Genomic DNA, 19,574 nt, shown 5'->3' with positions numbered 1-19,574 from the left:
AGGGACTAATCTTACTGGGCCATGTGACTTGATCATCTTTTCACCCTACCAACACAGAAAGCTAACACGTGATAATATTGTGCGCAAGCAAGAGATTCCATTTCATCTTGTTTCACCTTGACACTAGTGCTGTCTAATGTGATGTCCCACTTGGCATGCTGGCCTCTATTCAGTCCGGAACTTTATGTAAGTAATGTGCACTATAAAGCTACAACCTCAGCTCTGATTTCCAGTTGTTTTTTTCTGTGAATTTTCCAAAGCCCCCTTCTCCCATTGTATAGATTCAGCTTCATAATAGTTTAATAAGCCATGCCAGCATAATGCTCAGGGTTACTGGAATGTGAACTTGGCACATAAACAATAAGGCATCCTCAAATAGTCATTTAGGACAAAGTGATAAGCCCGGCCACATCATGACTGCTATTATACCCCAAACTAATGGTGCAGCTGGGAAAAGGGCATGGGTGGAAGTTAGGTACGGTATGGTGAGTAAATATATCTAGAATGTGTTAAATATGACAGGAAATGTCTCAGCAGACCAGTGAATTTCCTTCTTAGGCTACCTTTTGATTAGAAGAACACATAAGAACATCTGAAAATAAGAAATTTGAAAAACAAGAGAAGACCATTCAGTCCATCATGCTTGTTTGTTTAGCTAATAGCTAAGTTGTCCCAATATCTCATCCAGATCCTTCTTAATGGTTTTCAAGGTTTCTGCTTCAATTCTCGGTAGTTTGATTCCCCAATCTCATTTGTGTAAAAAAGTGCTTCCTGGTTTCAGTCTTAAATGCACTCCCCCTTAAGTTCCTTAAGCTAAATGAATTCTCCTGGATCTGCTTTATCAACGCCTTTTAGGTTTTGAAGAGCTGGATTAGGTCCCCATGTCGTCTCTCTGCTCAGACTGAACAGGTTTAATTCTCTGAGTTTGTCAAAGTACGACTTGTCCTAAAGTCCTTGGGTGCACCCGGTTGCTCTCCTCTGTACAGTTTCAAGTGCTTCTGTATCTTTCTTGTAGCTGATGCATTCTCACAAGTGCATTATATAGTCTGACAATAACATTCCTCAGTTACAATTAATTCAACAGTAAGTAAGTGTGAAACAACGTATGGCTACAGCAGGAACTTATGCATGCCCAGTCCTTGGCACTTCACATTAATCCACTCCGCTGTTGTGTTAATCAAACAACATTTATTTTCCATGTAATATAGTTCCACAGTTATAAATGAAACTCAAGACAGTCACGGTAAGAAAACCGTGTGTTTCCACAGCCCTATTAATCCACACACAAACTTACAATAACTTCCTAGTTCCCATAACTCCAGCTACCCAGCACCACTTCTTAAAGTAAGAATACCTCATTAAAACTCAATAATTATCTATCTGTATTCTTAATATATAAACTAATCTTGAACTGCAAAAATGAATTTAACATAATTTCAAATTAACTGAACATAACAATGTTAATACAGAACTTGGCTCATACATATCCTAACATTTTATTGCCTATTTAATTGCTTCTGCACATTGCCTAGATAATGAGACTGTTGAGTCAATATAAACACCCATATCCATTTCTAAGGTTGCTTCCTGTCAGTCAGTGTTTCCCATCTTGTTTTTATAATTGACTATCTGTACACTGTGGCTCCACCAGCTTAGTAGTGAAACAGGACAAATTTTAAAAATCAAAAAAAAAAAGTAATAATTTGCATTGAGAAGAATTCATATTGATAGCTTTCGTAACTGAGCTCCTCTTGATATACAATATTTTTGGTTTTGCTATCTGGGGCGAGAATGTAGCTGTGATCTCTTTGGCAAAAATGAAAAAAGTTGGCAAGGTATCTCTGGCCAAGCGGAAGGTAGGTACGCTCCAACGTCAAACGTCACCACTGTATCTGATCATGTTCAGCTTTGAAGAGAGAGTGTCCCCCGCATAAGGAGAAGAGCACGTGGCTGTTGATATCTCTGCTAATGAGCAGGTACCCTCTAAAACACATGTAGCTGTGATCTCTCTCTCAAAAATGTCAACCATTACTCTTTAAAAATCTCTAGATGATAATGTCTGCTGAGCAAACAGATATTGCTAGCTAAGTGGAGGCAAGGTACACTCCAACACGTGGCAAGAGGTAGACAGACTCGAATGGAGACTGACACGTGAGTGAGGATGGCCCTACTCCTGAGGTCTCACCTCCCCCTCCCCTCAGCCTGCAGCCTGTCTCTCAGATTCACACAAATAAATCACTGTGTCACAACCAAACTATGATACTTAGCGCGATGAGAGAGGTTGCAAAATCAACCAAAACATTCAAGCAAATTATAGAAAAAAATCCAATCTAAATCCGTTAAGTAGTTCTCTTGTGACAAACATACAGACAGGCAGGCTTTGGATTTTATATATAGAGAGATGATGCTGTTGCGCACATGTAGTACTTTGCACTTTTCTATGCTAAACTGCATTTTCCAAGTGTTCATCCAGTTCTAAAGATTGTCTTTTTGAATTGTTTTGCTGTCTCCTCAGTGTCTGCCATTCCTCCAATTTTAGTGTCATCTGTGAATTTCACAAGGTTGCTAACTACACTAGAATCAATATCATAAAATTGACTAATTTAATGTGTTTTTTCTAGGAGGTTATCCAGCAGGGCAGCTTCTCTTTTAGGTGGAAGACACCATTCTAAATATCGTTTACTGTCTCTAGGTTCACCCAATTTCCTATTATTTTTTGGCACATTTTCTGATTTGACCCTGCTGGGATAGTGTGAGAGATGAGAGTAATTTTAGTAGACTCACTGGTGCCTTAGAAGAGGACCTTATACTTTCATAGAAATTTCCACTCATTTTATAACAGCTCATTGAATTAGCAAGGTAACCTTACTGAGGATGACAAAGGAGGAATGTGATCACTTATGGACTCCAGTGGTCAGGGTTACTGTCATCACTGGTGACTGAACATATAATATAACTGAAATATAATACAATGCAGAAGTATGGAGAAAAAAGCAATAGCAGGTCCAGGAGTTAAAAACACTGAGAGTATTAGACACAAAGAGGCCATTCTGCTTAAAAGAACTCATTAATTCCTATTCATTTAGCATCTCTAAATAATTTCCAGTTGACATCTGAAGGTTCTCACAGTTCTCCTTTTCTCCACACTGCTAAAACTGTCTTCAAGAAAAATGTTTTTCCGGTATTTGTTGAAGATTTACTCTCACACATCTTGTGCAGGGCTTTATGCCTGCTTATCTTATTAGCCACATACCTTCCGATTTCTGGTGCCTCCTGCTGGTAGATCCCTCCTTTTGGGACTGGAACTTCACACTCTATTTTCTAGCTGTTGTTTACTGATATTTTTTTTCTTTTTTGGAGTCTCTTTTATAAACAAACAGAAAAGCTTAGGAAGTGTTGGGGTTCCAAATGGGAAAAATCCCATTTAGGTGCACCAAGATACTACTGCCATTGCTAAAGACACAGTGTGTATAGACAGATTTTGAGGTACCTGCCTATTAAGGCAAATAACATCATTGACTGTCATATACATGAAACCCCTTTGGGCCATCATTTACTATAAATATCACAGGACATTCACTAAGACAGTCTTCTTGAGGCCAGCAGTGAATGGGAGCTTCAGAGGGCAAAGAGGTAGATGAAGTTAGCTGGGGGTCACAGATCTTCTTTCTGACTGATGGCTAAAGAGACAAATATGAGAGTTCCCTTAGTATCCTCTGCAACCCTCTCCTGTAGTAATGTTTGCTTAGTCTTGTTATGTGAATGTGAGCAATCACACCATGGACATTCTGGTTCAGTTTTTTTTCTTTCTCCTCTGATATCTCTTGGTTTGCCTTGAATATTGAACTTATTCTTTCTTGAGTGCACCCTTATTTTTTTCTCTTTTTTACACCTCTTTAGCTTTTGTTTGTTAGTTCCTACTTAGTAATCCACAAAAATTCATTCCACAATAACTGTCACTGCATTTTCTTACACCAAGGCCCTTTTAATCCATCTCCCTCCTGAAAGATCAGCTGATAGTAAGGTATAGGTGTGCTAGAAAAGAAGGAGGTCTCTAAAATCTGGTTTTGGAAATGTCAAGTTCAGGTACATCACGACAGCTTTTCCTTTTATCCATGCCTCTTAGAGGAAAAATGTACTTCAAAGAAACACCCTCATGAGTTTGATATTTATTTAGACTGAAAATATTCAGTTCCTTTAGTCTCTCTTCAGAACTTTTCCCCTTCAGCCACTGAATCTGAACCTTTAAAACAAAAATGGGGTCAGACACAAGGAAAGTAACTTTGGTCAAAATATTTCTGGTCAGCAAAACATAAACTGCACTCCAAGAAAAAAGGGACCTTTGACTGCAGGATACCATAAATGTGATAACCTGCTGCACACTTTCCTCATCTGGTACACAACCAGCTCTTTAATGCCAGCAGTTTCAAATGCAAACTTAATTTTTGTTTTGAGCTGTGTAATGCTCACCGATTTTAGAAAACGTTTTTGCTTTGTGTCGTCCCCTCCATACCCTATTGTCTATGGGGGAGGACTGAAAGCTTTACATTGATCAAAAATTTCAATCTCTTGTTTTCAATGGATCTTGACATTTTAGGGTCCCCTGATACTGAAAACATTGATATCTCAATGACGGGTGTGTGTCTGCATGTCTGTATGTCACACTTTCTTGAGGACAGTCTAGAGCTAAAAAGACTGGACGGAATAATACCAAACTTGAAACTTAAGCCTGTTATGAGATGACAATGTGCTGATTAGTTTTTGAGCAGAAAGAGGCACTCTAGAGAAACCTCAAATTCCATAATTCTTACAATTGCTATTGTAATGACCTGTTTTATTATCAGAAAGATCATCATCAGAGCAGTAAATAATTACTGAAATGTTATAGAATAGTTCAGGTAACTTGGTTCCTAGGGCACAAAGTCTACTGACGCTCACGTCTGAATTTTTTTTCCTATGATAATAATTTAAGTCTGTTTGAACATAACAGAAACAGCACAAAAATAAGATAAGCACATAAAAAATAAAAAAGTAGACAAATGCGGCTGTATGACATGTGCCATGTGTTGTGTTTTAGCAAGGGTCCCCTATCCCCTCATCAGGGGGAATCAGGTTCATGTTTTAGATCTTTTTTATCATTATTTATTGTTTATTGATGTTCATGCTACCTTTGTTGAGTGTTTGCATTTTTCTTTGTGCTTGATTGTGTTTACTGTATGTATATGCAAGCTGGTTCTGTTTCATGTGCTTTGTGGGTGGTTCCCCAAGAGGAAGGGCCACCTGCCAATCACAGCCAGAAATTGGCTATAAATCCAGATACAATTACAACACAGTTTAATTTTTTATAGCCCAAAATCACACAACAAGTGTCACAATGGGCTTTAACAGGCCCTGCCTCTTGACAGCAAGCCCAGCCTTGACTCTCTAAGAAGACAAAGAAAAACTCCAAAAAAACGTCCTTGTAGGGATAAAATGGAAGGTAGGTTTGGCGTGCAGTGGGTGTCAAAAAGAAGGGGGTCAATACAATACAATACACAGAACAGAACAAATCCTCAATACAGTATAAAGAATAAAAAATGTACAAGTATGGAGCAGAATTTAACAGTAGATGATATCACTTAATATGATTTGGATTTGTTTAGAGTCCTGAAGGCCTCAGCCATCAAGCTGCCTCCCCCATTTGGCCATTCCACAGCTGAAACAGCGCTGGGCCACCCAATCCGATGAAAGGACCCCTCTACCCCACGATTCCTGCGATCCTCCATCAGGGATGAATTTACCTTAGGCAGGCAAAACAACTTGGCTGGTGGGCCGTGGCACCAAGTGCCACATTTGAGTACTAAGAAGAGAAACAGAATAGGTGAGGGTTAGTAACAAATTCTATCATATTACTTATGTTTTAGTGCTAATAACTAAAAACAGAGATGGCAGTCTGTACAGTTAATCAGCAGCTCTAGTCAGGATATGCTAAACAGAATTAGTGAGTCTTCAGCTGGGATTTAAAAGCTGAGACCGAAGGGGCATCTCTTATAGTAGCAGGCAGACCATTTCACAGTTTAGGGGCCCTGTAACTAAAAGCTCGACCTTCCACTGTTATTTTATTAATTCATGGAATCATAAGCAGACCGGCATCTTGAGATCTTAATTTGCACTCTGATTTGTAAGTCATGATAAGTTCAGACAAGTAAGCCGGACCTTGGTCATTTAAGGCTTTATATGTTAAAAGGAGTATTTTGAAATCTGCCCTAAACTTAACCGGGAGCCAGTGTAAGGATTTAAGAACTGGAGTTATGTGTTCGTATTTTCTTGTTCTTGTAATAATTCTTGCAGCAGCATTTTGGATTAACTGGAGGCTGAATAAAGAACAGTTTGAACATCCAGTGAACACCACATTGCAGTAGTCAATCCTACGAGAAATAAATGCATGAATTAATTTCTCAGAATCCTGTTTATTTAGAAAGCACCTTAATTTCACAACATTTTTAAGATGGAAGAAACATGAATTGGACAAATTTGTAATATGCACTTTAAATGACATGCTAGAGTCAAAGATAACTCATAGATTGCGGGCTGATTCAGTAAAATTAATGGCGATTCCAACTGTGTTAAATGATGACAAAATATTGTTGTGAACAGTGTCATTCCCTCCAATAATTAACATCTCTGTTTTATTGGTGTTTAAAGATAGGTAGTTCTCATCCATCAACTCTTTTAATTCACTAACACAACTAATTAAAGACAACATTGGAGAAATTTCATTTGATCTAAATGAAAGATATAACTGGGTATCATCTGCATACGAGTGAAAATTAACATTATGTTTCCTAATGATAGATCCCAGTGGAAGCATGCAAAGTGAAAACAGTGAAGGTCCCAGTACTGAGCCCTGCGGGACACCATATTTCACTTCCGTGTATAATGATGGAGTACTGTCAGCACATTTCTGTACATATTGGAATTGATTTGATAAATAAGTACTAAACCAAGCGAGCACAGTGCCTGTAAGCCCAACATCATTTTCTAGCCTGTACAGTAAAATAGAATGGTCAATGGTGTCAAATGCTGCACTTAAGTCAACATTTTTTGGTTTCCCATAGTTCCTGGAAGTTCATTTCAAATGTGCTAGGGAGTTTTGATGAGTACTTGTGTATTTTTTCTGTGCTTGTGCTTTTTGTTATCTCCAGATTTTTGACATCTGCGCTCTGTTTTTTGGACTTTGCTTTGGAATTTCTGTACAGGTACGGTGTTCACTTTGGATTGCCTTGTGTATTTTGGCAACTTTCTAGTGCCATTGTGATCTCCAAAACTTCACTGTGTGACAAAGCATTTTTGTAACGAAGAAAACATTTTCATTTTTATGAAGTTTCTGTGTTTGCCCATTTACCTACCTGGAGTTTAGTATCAGAAGCGACTGCTCTAAGACTACAAAAAAAGCTACGACTCCTCTAGAATGTCATGACAAAAAAATGGTCAAATATGTTCTGTCGTATTTACATTGCTATTACAAAGACGGTGCTAGAATATGTTCAACTTCATCGGTAGTTCATTCATAGTCAGCAGTAATTTCTTGCATGTTATCTAACATGATTTGTTTTCTCATACATTTCCATGGCAGCACAATCTATTAAAACCTATTGAGGTGCAGCTTCACTGCACTTCAATGGCACTTCAGAATATGCTTTGTTTTCAGTGCTGCAAAACTAGACATTTATTGGATAAATGCTTCAAAACATCATTCCCAGGGAAGCTCAGCATTTCTGGGAGTAAATGGGGCAGTGGGTTGGCCAGAACGCTGGGCTGCTGCATGATGATTAGAGGAATTGTCAAAGTGGTTGGACCTCTTTTTGATTGACAGAGTTTTGGTATTGGAGCATTTTAACTTCAGTCCCATGCAGATTTTTGGCAAGTGAAGTCATGAGACAAGCTGCTGCTTGGAGTTTGTTATTTCCTAGCAATATAGCCCACTATATTCAACTGTACATATCCTACTGTAAATAAAAACAAAATGTTTCAGTTTAGTAAAGTTTGTTGGTTTATTTCAAATCAGGACGTGGGTACTAACTAGTCAGCTAGCTAGTTGTGCATAATGGCAGACAGTGCTAATATTGTTGATCTGATTTGATAGCCTTCCTTATGAGGAGAGACTCAGAATTAAACAGCATTGCAGATCAATGTCCAAGATTAATTTGGTTCAAAAGTAAGGGAAAAATAACCAGTCATTCAACTCTCTTGGTATGACAAGGTGAGTTGGTATAACTGAAAGTGCTGTGACAAAGAGAATGCACTAGTGGCCATGCCCCTTAAAGAAGCTATCTCAGGTTGTTTGGTCAAAACTGGGTTTTGGGGATCTTTGATGGGGCATACAAAAGACATGTGAGTTCATGTGCACGGTTAAGTTGTTTTGGCAGGGTCAGAGTAGAACATGCATTTAATTATGGTGTTTGCATTCAGGTGGAAAAACACAATGAAACAGTAAAAAAAAAAAAAAAACAGGGCCTTTCTTAACCACCTAATTGACGTCACTTCACTGCTTGGCTGTCAAGAGCCGGCATTCACAGGTCATGATAAGGGTAGTGAATCTGCTAACAAGGGAAATTACAGAGAATTCACTGAAATATTACCCAAATATGACTCTCTCTTGGTCACAAACTTCCAGTCATCTTCTGTGTATAACGGCATGTCCCATACCATTCGAAATGATTTGATTTCTATCTCCTGCTTAAGACGAGTCAAGTCGTACAGCAAAAATCATTTAAGCAAAATTGCTCTGCTGGCCATTAAGAGGAAACTGGTCAAGTCTTCAGAAAAGACTGCCAGTGGATATGACAGGGTCACAGACCATTTTCTATAAAAGGAAAGGAGGGTAGAATTTATACATAAATAACATGCAATAACTGACTCATTTTATAATGTAGGCCTAAAATGTGCTTCCCCTGTTTGAAAGACGACCAGCACCTACTGTTTGGTATATCCCCCTGTAGTGTGAATTATTGGAAGGGCTTTTGCAGCTTTTCGTGACTTACATGCCTTGGGATTACTAGTCATAACACCATGTAGAATGGAATAAAAAGCCTATTAAATATCTGGGTATAAATATCTTCTCTTTCTTCCATGATATTACTTGGTTAAATTATAAACACATTTTCACAAATGCCAAGGACTCTGTCCTCCTGGTTCTCCTTCAAAGCCCACATGCTGCTCAAGTCCTTCCAAAGATGTATAAGAAAGTGAGATTGGCATATATAGACTTGCCAGATTTGTATAAGTATGGCTTATTTTATGACAGACTGGCACCAAGCTCAAGCATCTATCTATCTATCTATCTATCTATCTATCTATCTATCTATCTATCTATCTATCTATCTATCTATCTATCTATCTATCTATCTATCTATCTATCTATCTATCTATCTATCTATCTATCTATCTATCCTAAACTGGAATGACAAGAGAGATGTCAAAATTAATTATGGCTCCAAATGAAAGCCCCTACAAAAAAGAACAGAAGTTTTTCTCAAAAATAGACAGAGAGGTGCTAGGATGCTCCTTGACACCAGGTGTACATAAAAACTGTCATATGGGAATATGTCCTGCTTCAAACCTGAGTGGGAAATGCTGAGTCTATTATTCCAGTAATTCATTGGAATGTGATATGTACAGATCTATACTGTATTAGGTCCAGTACAGTGCAGACAGCCAGTGAAAAATCAGAACTGAGGAGTCTGTTTCCCATGGTTTACTCTGCTGAACTTGCAAACAAAAACAATAGTGTCTGTGGGTCACAGGGGTTCCACCCAGTGAAGAGATATTAAACATAATGATCAAATATAAATGATCCTGACTGGTAAACTGATCTGATCACCCCCATCTTGGGCTCCTCGATGATGCACATCTTCTCTTAGTTTAAAGAGTGCACTGGCTTCAGCACGGCAAGGTGTCCCTCACCCTCACAAAGGCTGCTTTATGCACATTACTGTTGTTCCCCAGACTAAGGGAGAAAAAAAGAAAAGAAAAAAAGCATCGAGAGTATGAAATGACTGGAGAAATGCACATTGGGAGAGAAGAGGGAGCTTTGGGATGCTCTTTAAAGAAAAGTAATTGCACTGCTAAAATTTTGCTGAAACCTTGCAATGTGCAAAACAATGACTTAAGTTTCATGGTGGCTAGACAAGCATGATTTTCTCCTGGTGATTTATTGCCTGGAACACTATCAGACAAATTTTTGCTATGCAATGGAAAAAAAAAATACTGAAACGAGTGCCAAGACTTATGTCTGATTTTTATTTTTTTCTGTGTTGCAGGAACCTGGGCAAGTCTGGCCTCAGAGTGTCATGTCTTGGACTCGGTAAGTACCTGATCCTCCTATCCCTTACGACTTCAATGAAAGACTGAAGGCTGGCTGCTTCTGCTGTTACCTAATGCTTGTGTCTTTATAGCATAATTTCTGGTCAAATTTCTTTTTAAATTAGCATTTCCTTAAGTGACACACTCAAGACTGACATTTGCATGTTTACAGGTTTATAGTGACTCCATAATTAGTAAGTACAACTACCTTAAAACAACAAGAACAGAAACAGCAATAACCCATAAGCCTCTGCTTTGTTCTCGATCAACTGGACAAATTCCCTTCATAATTTTAAACACTTCAATCATGTCACCTCTTAACCTTCTTTCGCTTAAACTGTAAAGGCTCAGCTCTTTTAATCTTTTCTTCATAACTCATCCTCTGTAGCCTGGAATCAGCCTAGTCGCTCTTCTCTGGACCTTTTCTAGCGCTTCTATGTCCTTTTTGTAGCCTCGAGACCAAAACTGCACACAGTACTCCAGATGAGAACACGCCAGTATGTTATAGAGCTTCAGCATAACCTTCTTGGACTTGTACTCCACACATCAGGGTGCTATATAACCTGACATTCTGTTAGCCTTCTTAATGGCTTCTGAATATTCTCTTGAAGTTGATAGAGCCAAGTCCACTATGACTGCTAAATCCTTCTCATAATGTGTCATTTAGATTTTTCAGACCCCCCATTGTGTATTCAAACCCTAACATTTTTAGTTCCTTTTAGCAATACTTTACTTTTACTTCTAATAAATTTCATCATTCTCAAATTTGCCCAAGTCTGTATGCTGTCCAAGACCCTCTGTAATGAGTTAACAGATTCTTGATTATCTGCCAAATTCACCTGTCTTGATATCATCTGCAAACTTAAGCAGCTTGTTCTTATAGCTTTGATAACTCTTTGACCTATCCAAATCATTTATATATATTAAAAATGACAGTGACCCTAGCACTGACCCCTGTGTAAACACCACGCTTTCTGATAGGGTTCCTTGTACCATAATCCTCTGCTTTGTATGCTGAGCCAATTCTGCACCCATCTACAAACATCACCCTGAACTGCCACTTCTTTTAGTTTGATGCCCAACCTCTCATGTGGCACCTTATCAAATGCTTTCTGAAAGACCAGATAAATAATATCATATGCTCCACTTTGATCATTCACTTTTGTTGCTTCCACACAGAATTCCAGCATGTTAGTAAAACACGACCTCCCTCTTCTGAACCCCAGCTGACTGTTCAGTAAAACTCTTGTTCTTGCCGCTCAGTCTTATCCTTAATAATTCTTTCCATTAATTTTCCTGTGATGCATGTGAGGCTTACTGGCCTATGGTTGCTTTGAACTGACCAGTCACCCTTTTTCATTTTATTGAATTTATTAAAAGCAAGTAACATTCCATACAAACAAGTCAAACCTAACTAAACTAAATTCAATTCAACACCCACCCATGAGAAAGAGAGGAAGGCCAAAAGCCAGATTTAAACTTTAAGAGTAGGAAAGAGGGAAGAGATTCCCTTTCCCCAATGTAAATGCTTTTTCTAAAATGTTATTGATTAGATCCTGCCAGGTTTTTAAAACGTTTTGAACAGATCCTCTAACTGAGAATTTGATTTTTTTCCAATTTCAAATAGTATATAACATTAATTACCCACTGACTTAAAAGAGGTGGGCTAGGATTTTTCCAGCAAGATAAGTGTACGTGGTAATAGTGAAGTAAAGGCAATTACAGTTTGTTAATCCTTCTCTACGTTTTACATAACAGGATCATTTTTGCTATTTTCCATCCCTTCAGAATTTCCTCAGTGTGCAGTGACTTCCTAAAAATATGTGTCAAGTGTTTATATATATACTAGCTAACCGCCTTAAGAACTCAAGGGTGAATATTATCTGGTCCTGGTGATGTGTTTGATTTCAGCCTATTTAATCTTAGCAGTATGTCTCCCTCTACAATTTCCAAATCACTCACAACATCAATTAGTAGTTCCTTTAACCACTGGGAGGTTAAGCACTTCCTCACATATGAAAACCTCAGAAAAATGCAAGTTTAGAGCATCTGCTATTTCACCTGTCTGTATCTTTTAAATCAACTTTATTATTCCTGATGCATTTCACCTCCTCCTTGACTGTTCTTTTACTACTAAAATACTGAAAAAATCTCTTTGGGTCTTCTTTTGCCTTATCGGCTCTATTACTCTCCAACTGCCTTTTAGCCTCCTTATTATCCTTGTTAATGGTTGCCCTCATGTTCTCAAAGTCCCTACAACTCACACTGGTGCTATTAATCTTATAAACCTTATGCAGCTGCTTGTACTTTACAGCTCCTTTTTCAACTCTTTATTAAACCACCACAAAGGTTTTTAAAAAATTCCTATTAATTTTAAATTTAGGTATGTATCTGTCCTGCATTACATGTAAACCATTTTTAAACCTGTTCCAATGCTCCTCGACTCTCTCCACACTTAAAAGCTTATCCCGGTCTATCCTCGTTAGACTTTGCTGCATCTGTTCAAAATTTGCCCTACCAAACTTAATAGTTTTAGTTTTAGCTACTCGTCCTAAACATCAAGAACTGTATTAAATTATGGTCACTTGACCCTAGTGGTTTAATCACCTCTATACCCTCAATTCTATCCTGATTTTTACAAAATACTATATCTAGACAGGCTTCATCCTGCGTTGGTGCTTTAACATACTGTAAAAAATCAGTCACTGACTACGTCTAAAAGCAAATACATTTGCACTTTGCTATTTGCAAGGCTATCCCAGTTAATATTCAGGTAGTTAAAGTCCCCCATGACTATAATATTCCCCTGTAAACTTGCTACTAAATAGAAATTGAAATTTCTGTCTGCATTGGGTGGTCTATAATACACTCCCAAAATAAGACCTCTTTCCCTAATGCTTTTTAAAGGCAGATGTTCTCACTAAGATGGGGATCGTCATCCAACTGAAGAGGACTTGTGTTTAAATTCTTTTAGACATAAACATCAACCCCATCTCCTTTTCTGTTCTGTCACTCCTTCCTAAAAATGTGTATCTCTCTGTTTTGTACACATCCTCATCTTTGTTATTTAGCCAGACTTTTGTTACTGCTATGATATCATAATTATGTTCCATTACATAAACTCCAATTCACTTGTTTTATTTTTGATACTTCTAGCATTAATGTGTTACTTATTTTACCTTTGCATTTAAACGCTGGGTTAGAATTTCCGTTACTATTCACTTTTATTTTTACACTATTGTTTGTTCCTTCATGTACAGTTCTCACCCTGGTCCCCCCAATTTAAACAATCCTTGACTAAACTATTCATACACCTCCCCAACACATTAATGCCCCTCTGGTTCAGATGCAACCCGTTGCACCGGAAAGATTTCAAAAGGAGTCCCAATACCTCATAAACCCATACCTTTCTACTCTACACCACGATTTGAGGCACAAGTTAAGGCTTCTAATCTCCGCAGTCTTACCTGGACTGGCGCGTGGCACAGGCAGAAACTCAGAGAAGACTACCTTGTCAGTTCTGCTCCTCAGCTTGGTACTTAACTCTTTAAATTTGAATTTCAGAATTAACAGACTTCCCTTATGTACGTCATTTGTTCCAACATGGGCAATGACAACTGGATCAGTCTCCAATGTGGCCTATCGACCCTCCCAGGTATATATAATTATATATAATATCATATTGCAAGTCTGTAAACATCAGCCAGCTTACCTCAAAACTTCTGTTTGCCATACCTGAAAAATCTCAGAACACATTTGGCATAACACAAAAGCAACTATTTATATAACAAATGCTATACTACAAAAATGTTTTTTTCTTTATTTAATCAAATCTGGGCGGCACGGTGGCGCAGTGGGTAGCGCTGCTGCCTCGCAGTTGGGAGTTCTGGGGACCCGGGTTCGCTTCCCGGGTCCTCCCTGCGTGGAGTTTGCATGTTCTCCCCGTGTCTGCGTGGGTTTCCTCCGGGCGCTCCGGTTTCCTCCCACATTCCAAAGACATGCAGGTTAGGTGGATTGGTGATTCTAAATTGGCCCTAGTGTGTGCTGGGTGTGTTTGTGTGTGTCCTGTGGTGGGTTGGCACCCTGCCCAGGATTGTTTCCTGCCTTGTGCGCTGGGATTGGCTCCAGCAGACCCCCGTGACCCTGTGTTTGGATTCAGCGGGTTGGAAAATGGATGGATGGATGGATTTAATCAAATCTTCCCACTTCTATGCTTGCTTCTCATTGGTGGTTTATTATTCATACATTTAACAAAATAAACCTTAAAACATGGAGATATTATTGTTATGCTACATGGTGATTGGATTATCGATGATTTCCTTGCTCTTTTAGGTAGCTCACTATTCTTACAAGGACAGCTTACTTTTGTCACACTAGAATTGTAATCATGCAACTGTCGTGAACTATCAGTCCCAAAGCAACAAAAAGTTCCAAACGCACTTCAAAAAATGCCATCATGATAGGTATATCACCATCAAACCCTGGCTAATAATAGCGGCAAGCACTAGATCTTTATGAAACAATAGGTTTATTCTGAAAATGCTCTTCAAGAACAAAGAAGCTCCATGGAGCACAAGAAAGCCAAGGAATTGTCCAAAAACATTAAAACAATCCAATCCAAACAAGTTCAAATGCAGAAATCCTGGAGCATAGTCAAGCACAGAGCATGAAGGTCAAAATTATAAACAAACTCTCCACTCTCAGGCACATTTGAAATGAACCGCCATGGACTGTGGAAGATCTTCTATATTTATACGGTGGAGGGCAGTTCCTTTGGATTCCTTGGCTCTGCCTCTTGGAGGACCACCCGAAATGCACATGAAACATAACACAGACAACTAATAGACAAGATCAAAAACAAAGAATAATGCACACAATCAACAAAAGCAACATTACTGTAAAGTAAATAAATGGCACAAAAATGAATAAAAAGGCATGAAACAAGACTTTGAACCCCAGCCAGATGAGGAACACTGGCTGAAACATGACAACAACTGTGGCAGGCTTGCCTTTTTTTAGGGACTCCTCTGCAGATGGTACTGAAGTGGTTCATTCATATGATGGAATGCCAGGTGATACTGCTGCTAACTCCACCCTGATGTCATCCCCAGGACGATACAAGATTTACAATCTTCTTCTTCTTCTTTCGGCTGCTCCTGTTAGGGGTCACCACAGTGGATCATCTTCCGTAGCGTCCTGTCTTCTGCATCTTGCTCTGTTACACCCATCACCTGCATGTCCTCTCTCACCACATCTATAAACCTTCTCTTAGGCCTTCCTCTTTTCCTCTTGCCTGGCAGCTCAATCCTTAACATCCTTTTCCCAATTTACACAGCATCTCTCCTCTGCACATATCCAAACCAATGTGTTTAAGTAGGAGAGTTCATCTTACAATACACCTATAGACACAAGTGTCCCAATGTGACCAAACACTTTACATTTCTAGCTACTTATTACTTGGTTAGCACTTGTTGTGCTAATATGTATGGTGTGTGCCTATTAATTGAACCATTGCACTCACACTGGCTTTGAATTTTGATGCTGCTACAGGAACTTTCTTACCAGAACCTGCACCCTCAGTTGGTTCCAGTCTGGGTGTTTTCAGTGTAAAGTCTGCATATTCTCCACTTTCTATTGTGCGTTTTCTTACACAAATTGATGGCCATGTCTCTTGGCGTGTCTCATGCTGGACTGGCATCCCAATCGGGACTTGTTCTTGTCTCACACCTATTGCTACTTATTGGTATTGCTGTGTCTGGCATGTCTGACATCTGTTCTACAGTCTGGCCTTAGTTGTACAATTAGCTGATGGACACATTGTTTTTCACTTATGTTAATTAATTTTTATTTTGTTTTTGATGTGTTTTAACAAATCTATATCCTTATTGTGTTAGTTCTAAATTTACTAAGTGATGTAATCTACTCTTGCCTTGAGAGTTATTGTCGTGCTCTGCGTTTGCACTTGGTGATGTGTGCTGCACAAGAACAAAGTAGTTTATACTATTCTATTGTATTTCTGAGGTGGCCATGATAGATTGGCCATCTAGCTCTTTGAAGGGTATTGCTTGTGTTCTTTTTTGTTTATTGTATTTACCTCATTTTTGACACCTATATGGAGGGGGGTTTCTCTCTGAGTTGCCCTTTCCAATGAGTTCTTTAATTTTTTTTATCCTACAGGGCTTTTTCTTGTCTTCTTAGAGAATTAAGGATGGGGGTATGTCAAAAAACAGGGCCTGTTAAAGCCCATTGACACATTCCTTGTGTAATTTTGGGCTATACAAGACATAAATTGTTGTTGTTGTTGTTGTTGCTGCTGCATGAGTAGACTGCTTCTCATGGCCCTGAGCAATTTAAGAAAATTAAATTGTGTCCTCATCTTCACATGCTATAACATGTGCATCTTTTTGTGACACTCTAAACTGAAACCAAAACATTATTACTAATTAACAAAAGAAGGTGAAAGGGGGAAAGATTAAGAGGTGTATGGAAGCCCGATTAACATTTAATTTAAGATATTCGGAAATGCATTTATCATAGCTTAAAATGAATTACAGATATTTGAAAATATTTTAAGATATCTTAAAATTAATTTTAGATATCTAAAACATAAATGTTTCAACATTTATGCATCAAATGGATTTCAAGATATCTTGAAATGACACACTTTTCATTTGAAGATTTTTCAAACGCATTTCAAGATATATGAAAGGTAATTCAAGAAATCTTGAAGTTATTTTGTGCAGATTGAGATATCTTAAAATATATGTTGTGATGGATGGCTGGGATGCCCCTCGAATGGAAAGATGGGGGAAGGCAGCTTTTCCAGGACACTGCTTCCCCCAAAATGCTAGATGTCAGCTCCCCTGGAGTGTAACGGTGCCATGGATTCCCACAGAGCATCTTGGGACTTGGAGTTCGGTTTCTCAGCCCTGTTGGGTGCCATGGGTGCCACCAGGAGGAGCTGTCGAAGGACCTGGGAACTCATCCTTTCCATATAGCCCGGAAGTAAGAGGTAGTCACGAGGACAGAAACCCCGAAGTACTTCCAGGCTGAAGAAAAGACAGTTCTTCATTAGACCCGGAAGTGCTAGCCAGTCACGTGGTCGGAAGGACTATTTAAAAGACTGTTGGAGACCAAGCAAGGGAGCTGGAGTTGGGAGATAGAGTACAGAGTTTGCTGGGAGGTGTAGAGGAGAGAGTTGTAATTACTATTTGCCCGTTTATTGCTTCAGGAGCACTGTACAAAAAGAAGAAATAAAAACAACTTCTTGGTGCTTTTAAAATGTGTTGTCAGTGTCTGTGTGTTGGGTTAAGATGTAATTCAAGATATTTCAAAATGACTTCCTATAAAATTACCTATTTTCTGTCTATTTTCTGAGATCTCGAAATGGTCAGGAAGTTATTTTTTGGTATCTCATGCATTTCAGATATCTCAAAATGGTCTGGGTATTATTTAAGATATCTAGAAATTTAGTCAAGAAATTTTAAAATGTATTTCAGATATAACCTGAATTACCATTTAGAAATGTCTAAAAATGCATTTTAAGATATCTTAAAATGCATTTTAGATATCTCAAATAGATATCTGAAATGCATTTTATGATTATGGCAAGCCGGTATGCAAGGCACACTAACACTTAAGAGGTCTCTCAAAATGAATTTCAGATGTCTTAAAATGCTATTTACTTTTTTAGATGTCTGAAACTCATTTTAAGATATCTTGAAATAAATTTCTTTACAAATGTTTAGCGCCTTCAACACCATCCAACCTCTGCTCCTTAGGGACAAGCTGACAGAGATGGGAGTAGATTCATACCTGGTGGCATGGATCGTGGACTATCTTACAGACAGACCTCAGTATGTGCGTCTCGGGAACTGCAGGTCTGACATTGTGGTCAGCAACACAGGAGCGCCGCAGGGGACTGTACTTTCTCCGGTCCTGTTCAGCCTATATACATTGGACTTCCAATACAACTCGGAGTCCTGCCACGTGCAAAAGTTCGCTGACGACACTGCTATCATGGGCTGCATCAGGAGTGGGAAGGAGGAGGAGTATAGAAACTTCATCAAGGACTTTGTTAAATGGTGCGACTCAAACCACCTACACCTGAACACCAGCAAAACCAAGGAGCTGGTGGTGGATTTTAGGAAGCCCAGGCCCCTCATGGACCCCATGATCATCAGAGGTGACTGTGTGCAGAGGATGCAGACCTATAAATACCTGGGAGTGCAGCTGGATGATAAATTGGACTGGACTGCCAATACTGATTCTCTGTGCAAGAGAGGACAGAGCCGGCTATACTTCCTTAGAAGACTGCAATAAGATGCTGCAGATGTTCTATCAGACGGTTGTGCCGAGCGCCCTCTTCTATGCGGTGGTGTGCTGGGGAGGCAGCATTAAGAAGAAGGACGCCTCACGCCTGGACAAACTGGTGAGGAAGGCAGGCTCTATTGTAGGCACGGAGCTGGACAGTTTGACATCTGTGGTAGAGCGACGGGCACTGAGCAGGCTCCTGTCAATCATGGAGAATCCACTGCATCCACTGAACAGTATCATCTCCAGACAGAGGAGCAGCTTCAGCGACAGACTGCTGTCACTGTCCTGCTCTATAATTCAATTTGAGATATATAAAATGCATTTCCAGATATCTTAAAATGCATTTTGAGATATCTCTAAATTTTAATTCGGCTTGCCATATTGCCATACATGCAGTTATTTTGAGATATCTGAAAATATATTTGAGATATCCTAAAATGTATACAAGATATGTCCAAATGTATTGCAGATATCTTAAAATGTAAAGGAACTTATTTTTAGATATCTCAAAGTGTTTGTTGCATTTTAATAAATCTGAAATTTGTTTTGAGATATTTCTAAATTTTACTTTGTATTAAAATATGAAATTACACGATTTTTCATTTTAAGATACTGTATCTCAAATGTAATTCATGGTATCTTGAAATAATTTCTTGTGCATGTTGAGATATCTCCAAAACATTTAGAGATATCTTAAAATAAGTGTGTAGGCATTTTAAGATGTCTGAAATACATTTCAAGACATTTCAAGTAGTACTAGGGTGTTGTACCGTGTTAGCCATTATGAATGTAGAGAAAAGCCAAGCAAAATGACACCTTTTATTGGCTAACTAAAAAGATTACAATATGCAAGCTTTCGAGGCAACTCCGGCCCCTTCTTCAGGCAAGATCTTGCCTGCAGAAGGGGCCGGAGT

General features: G+C 38.8%; 1 protein-coding gene across 1 annotated transcript in view; it reads left to right on the top strand.

Moving 5' to 3' along the window:
• Nucleotides 1–19,574, top strand: part of LOC114648921 (voltage-gated potassium channel subunit beta-1-like) — a 212,969-nt gene that overhangs the window by 118,132 nt on the left and 75,263 nt on the right. The window contains exon 2 of the mRNA XM_028798266.2: nt 10,302–10,345. Coding sequence (XP_028654099.1) covers nt 10,302–10,345 — 44 coding nt within the window. The remainder of the gene's footprint in view (nt 1–10,301; nt 10,346–19,574) is intronic.

Source organism: Erpetoichthys calabaricus, chromosome 3, assembly GCF_900747795.2.
Source record: "Erpetoichthys calabaricus chromosome 3, fErpCal1.3, whole genome shotgun sequence".
Classification (NCBI taxonomy): Eukaryota; Metazoa; Chordata; class Cladistia; order Polypteriformes; family Polypteridae; genus Erpetoichthys; species Erpetoichthys calabaricus.
This window is presented reverse-complemented; position numbering and strand designations above follow the sequence as displayed.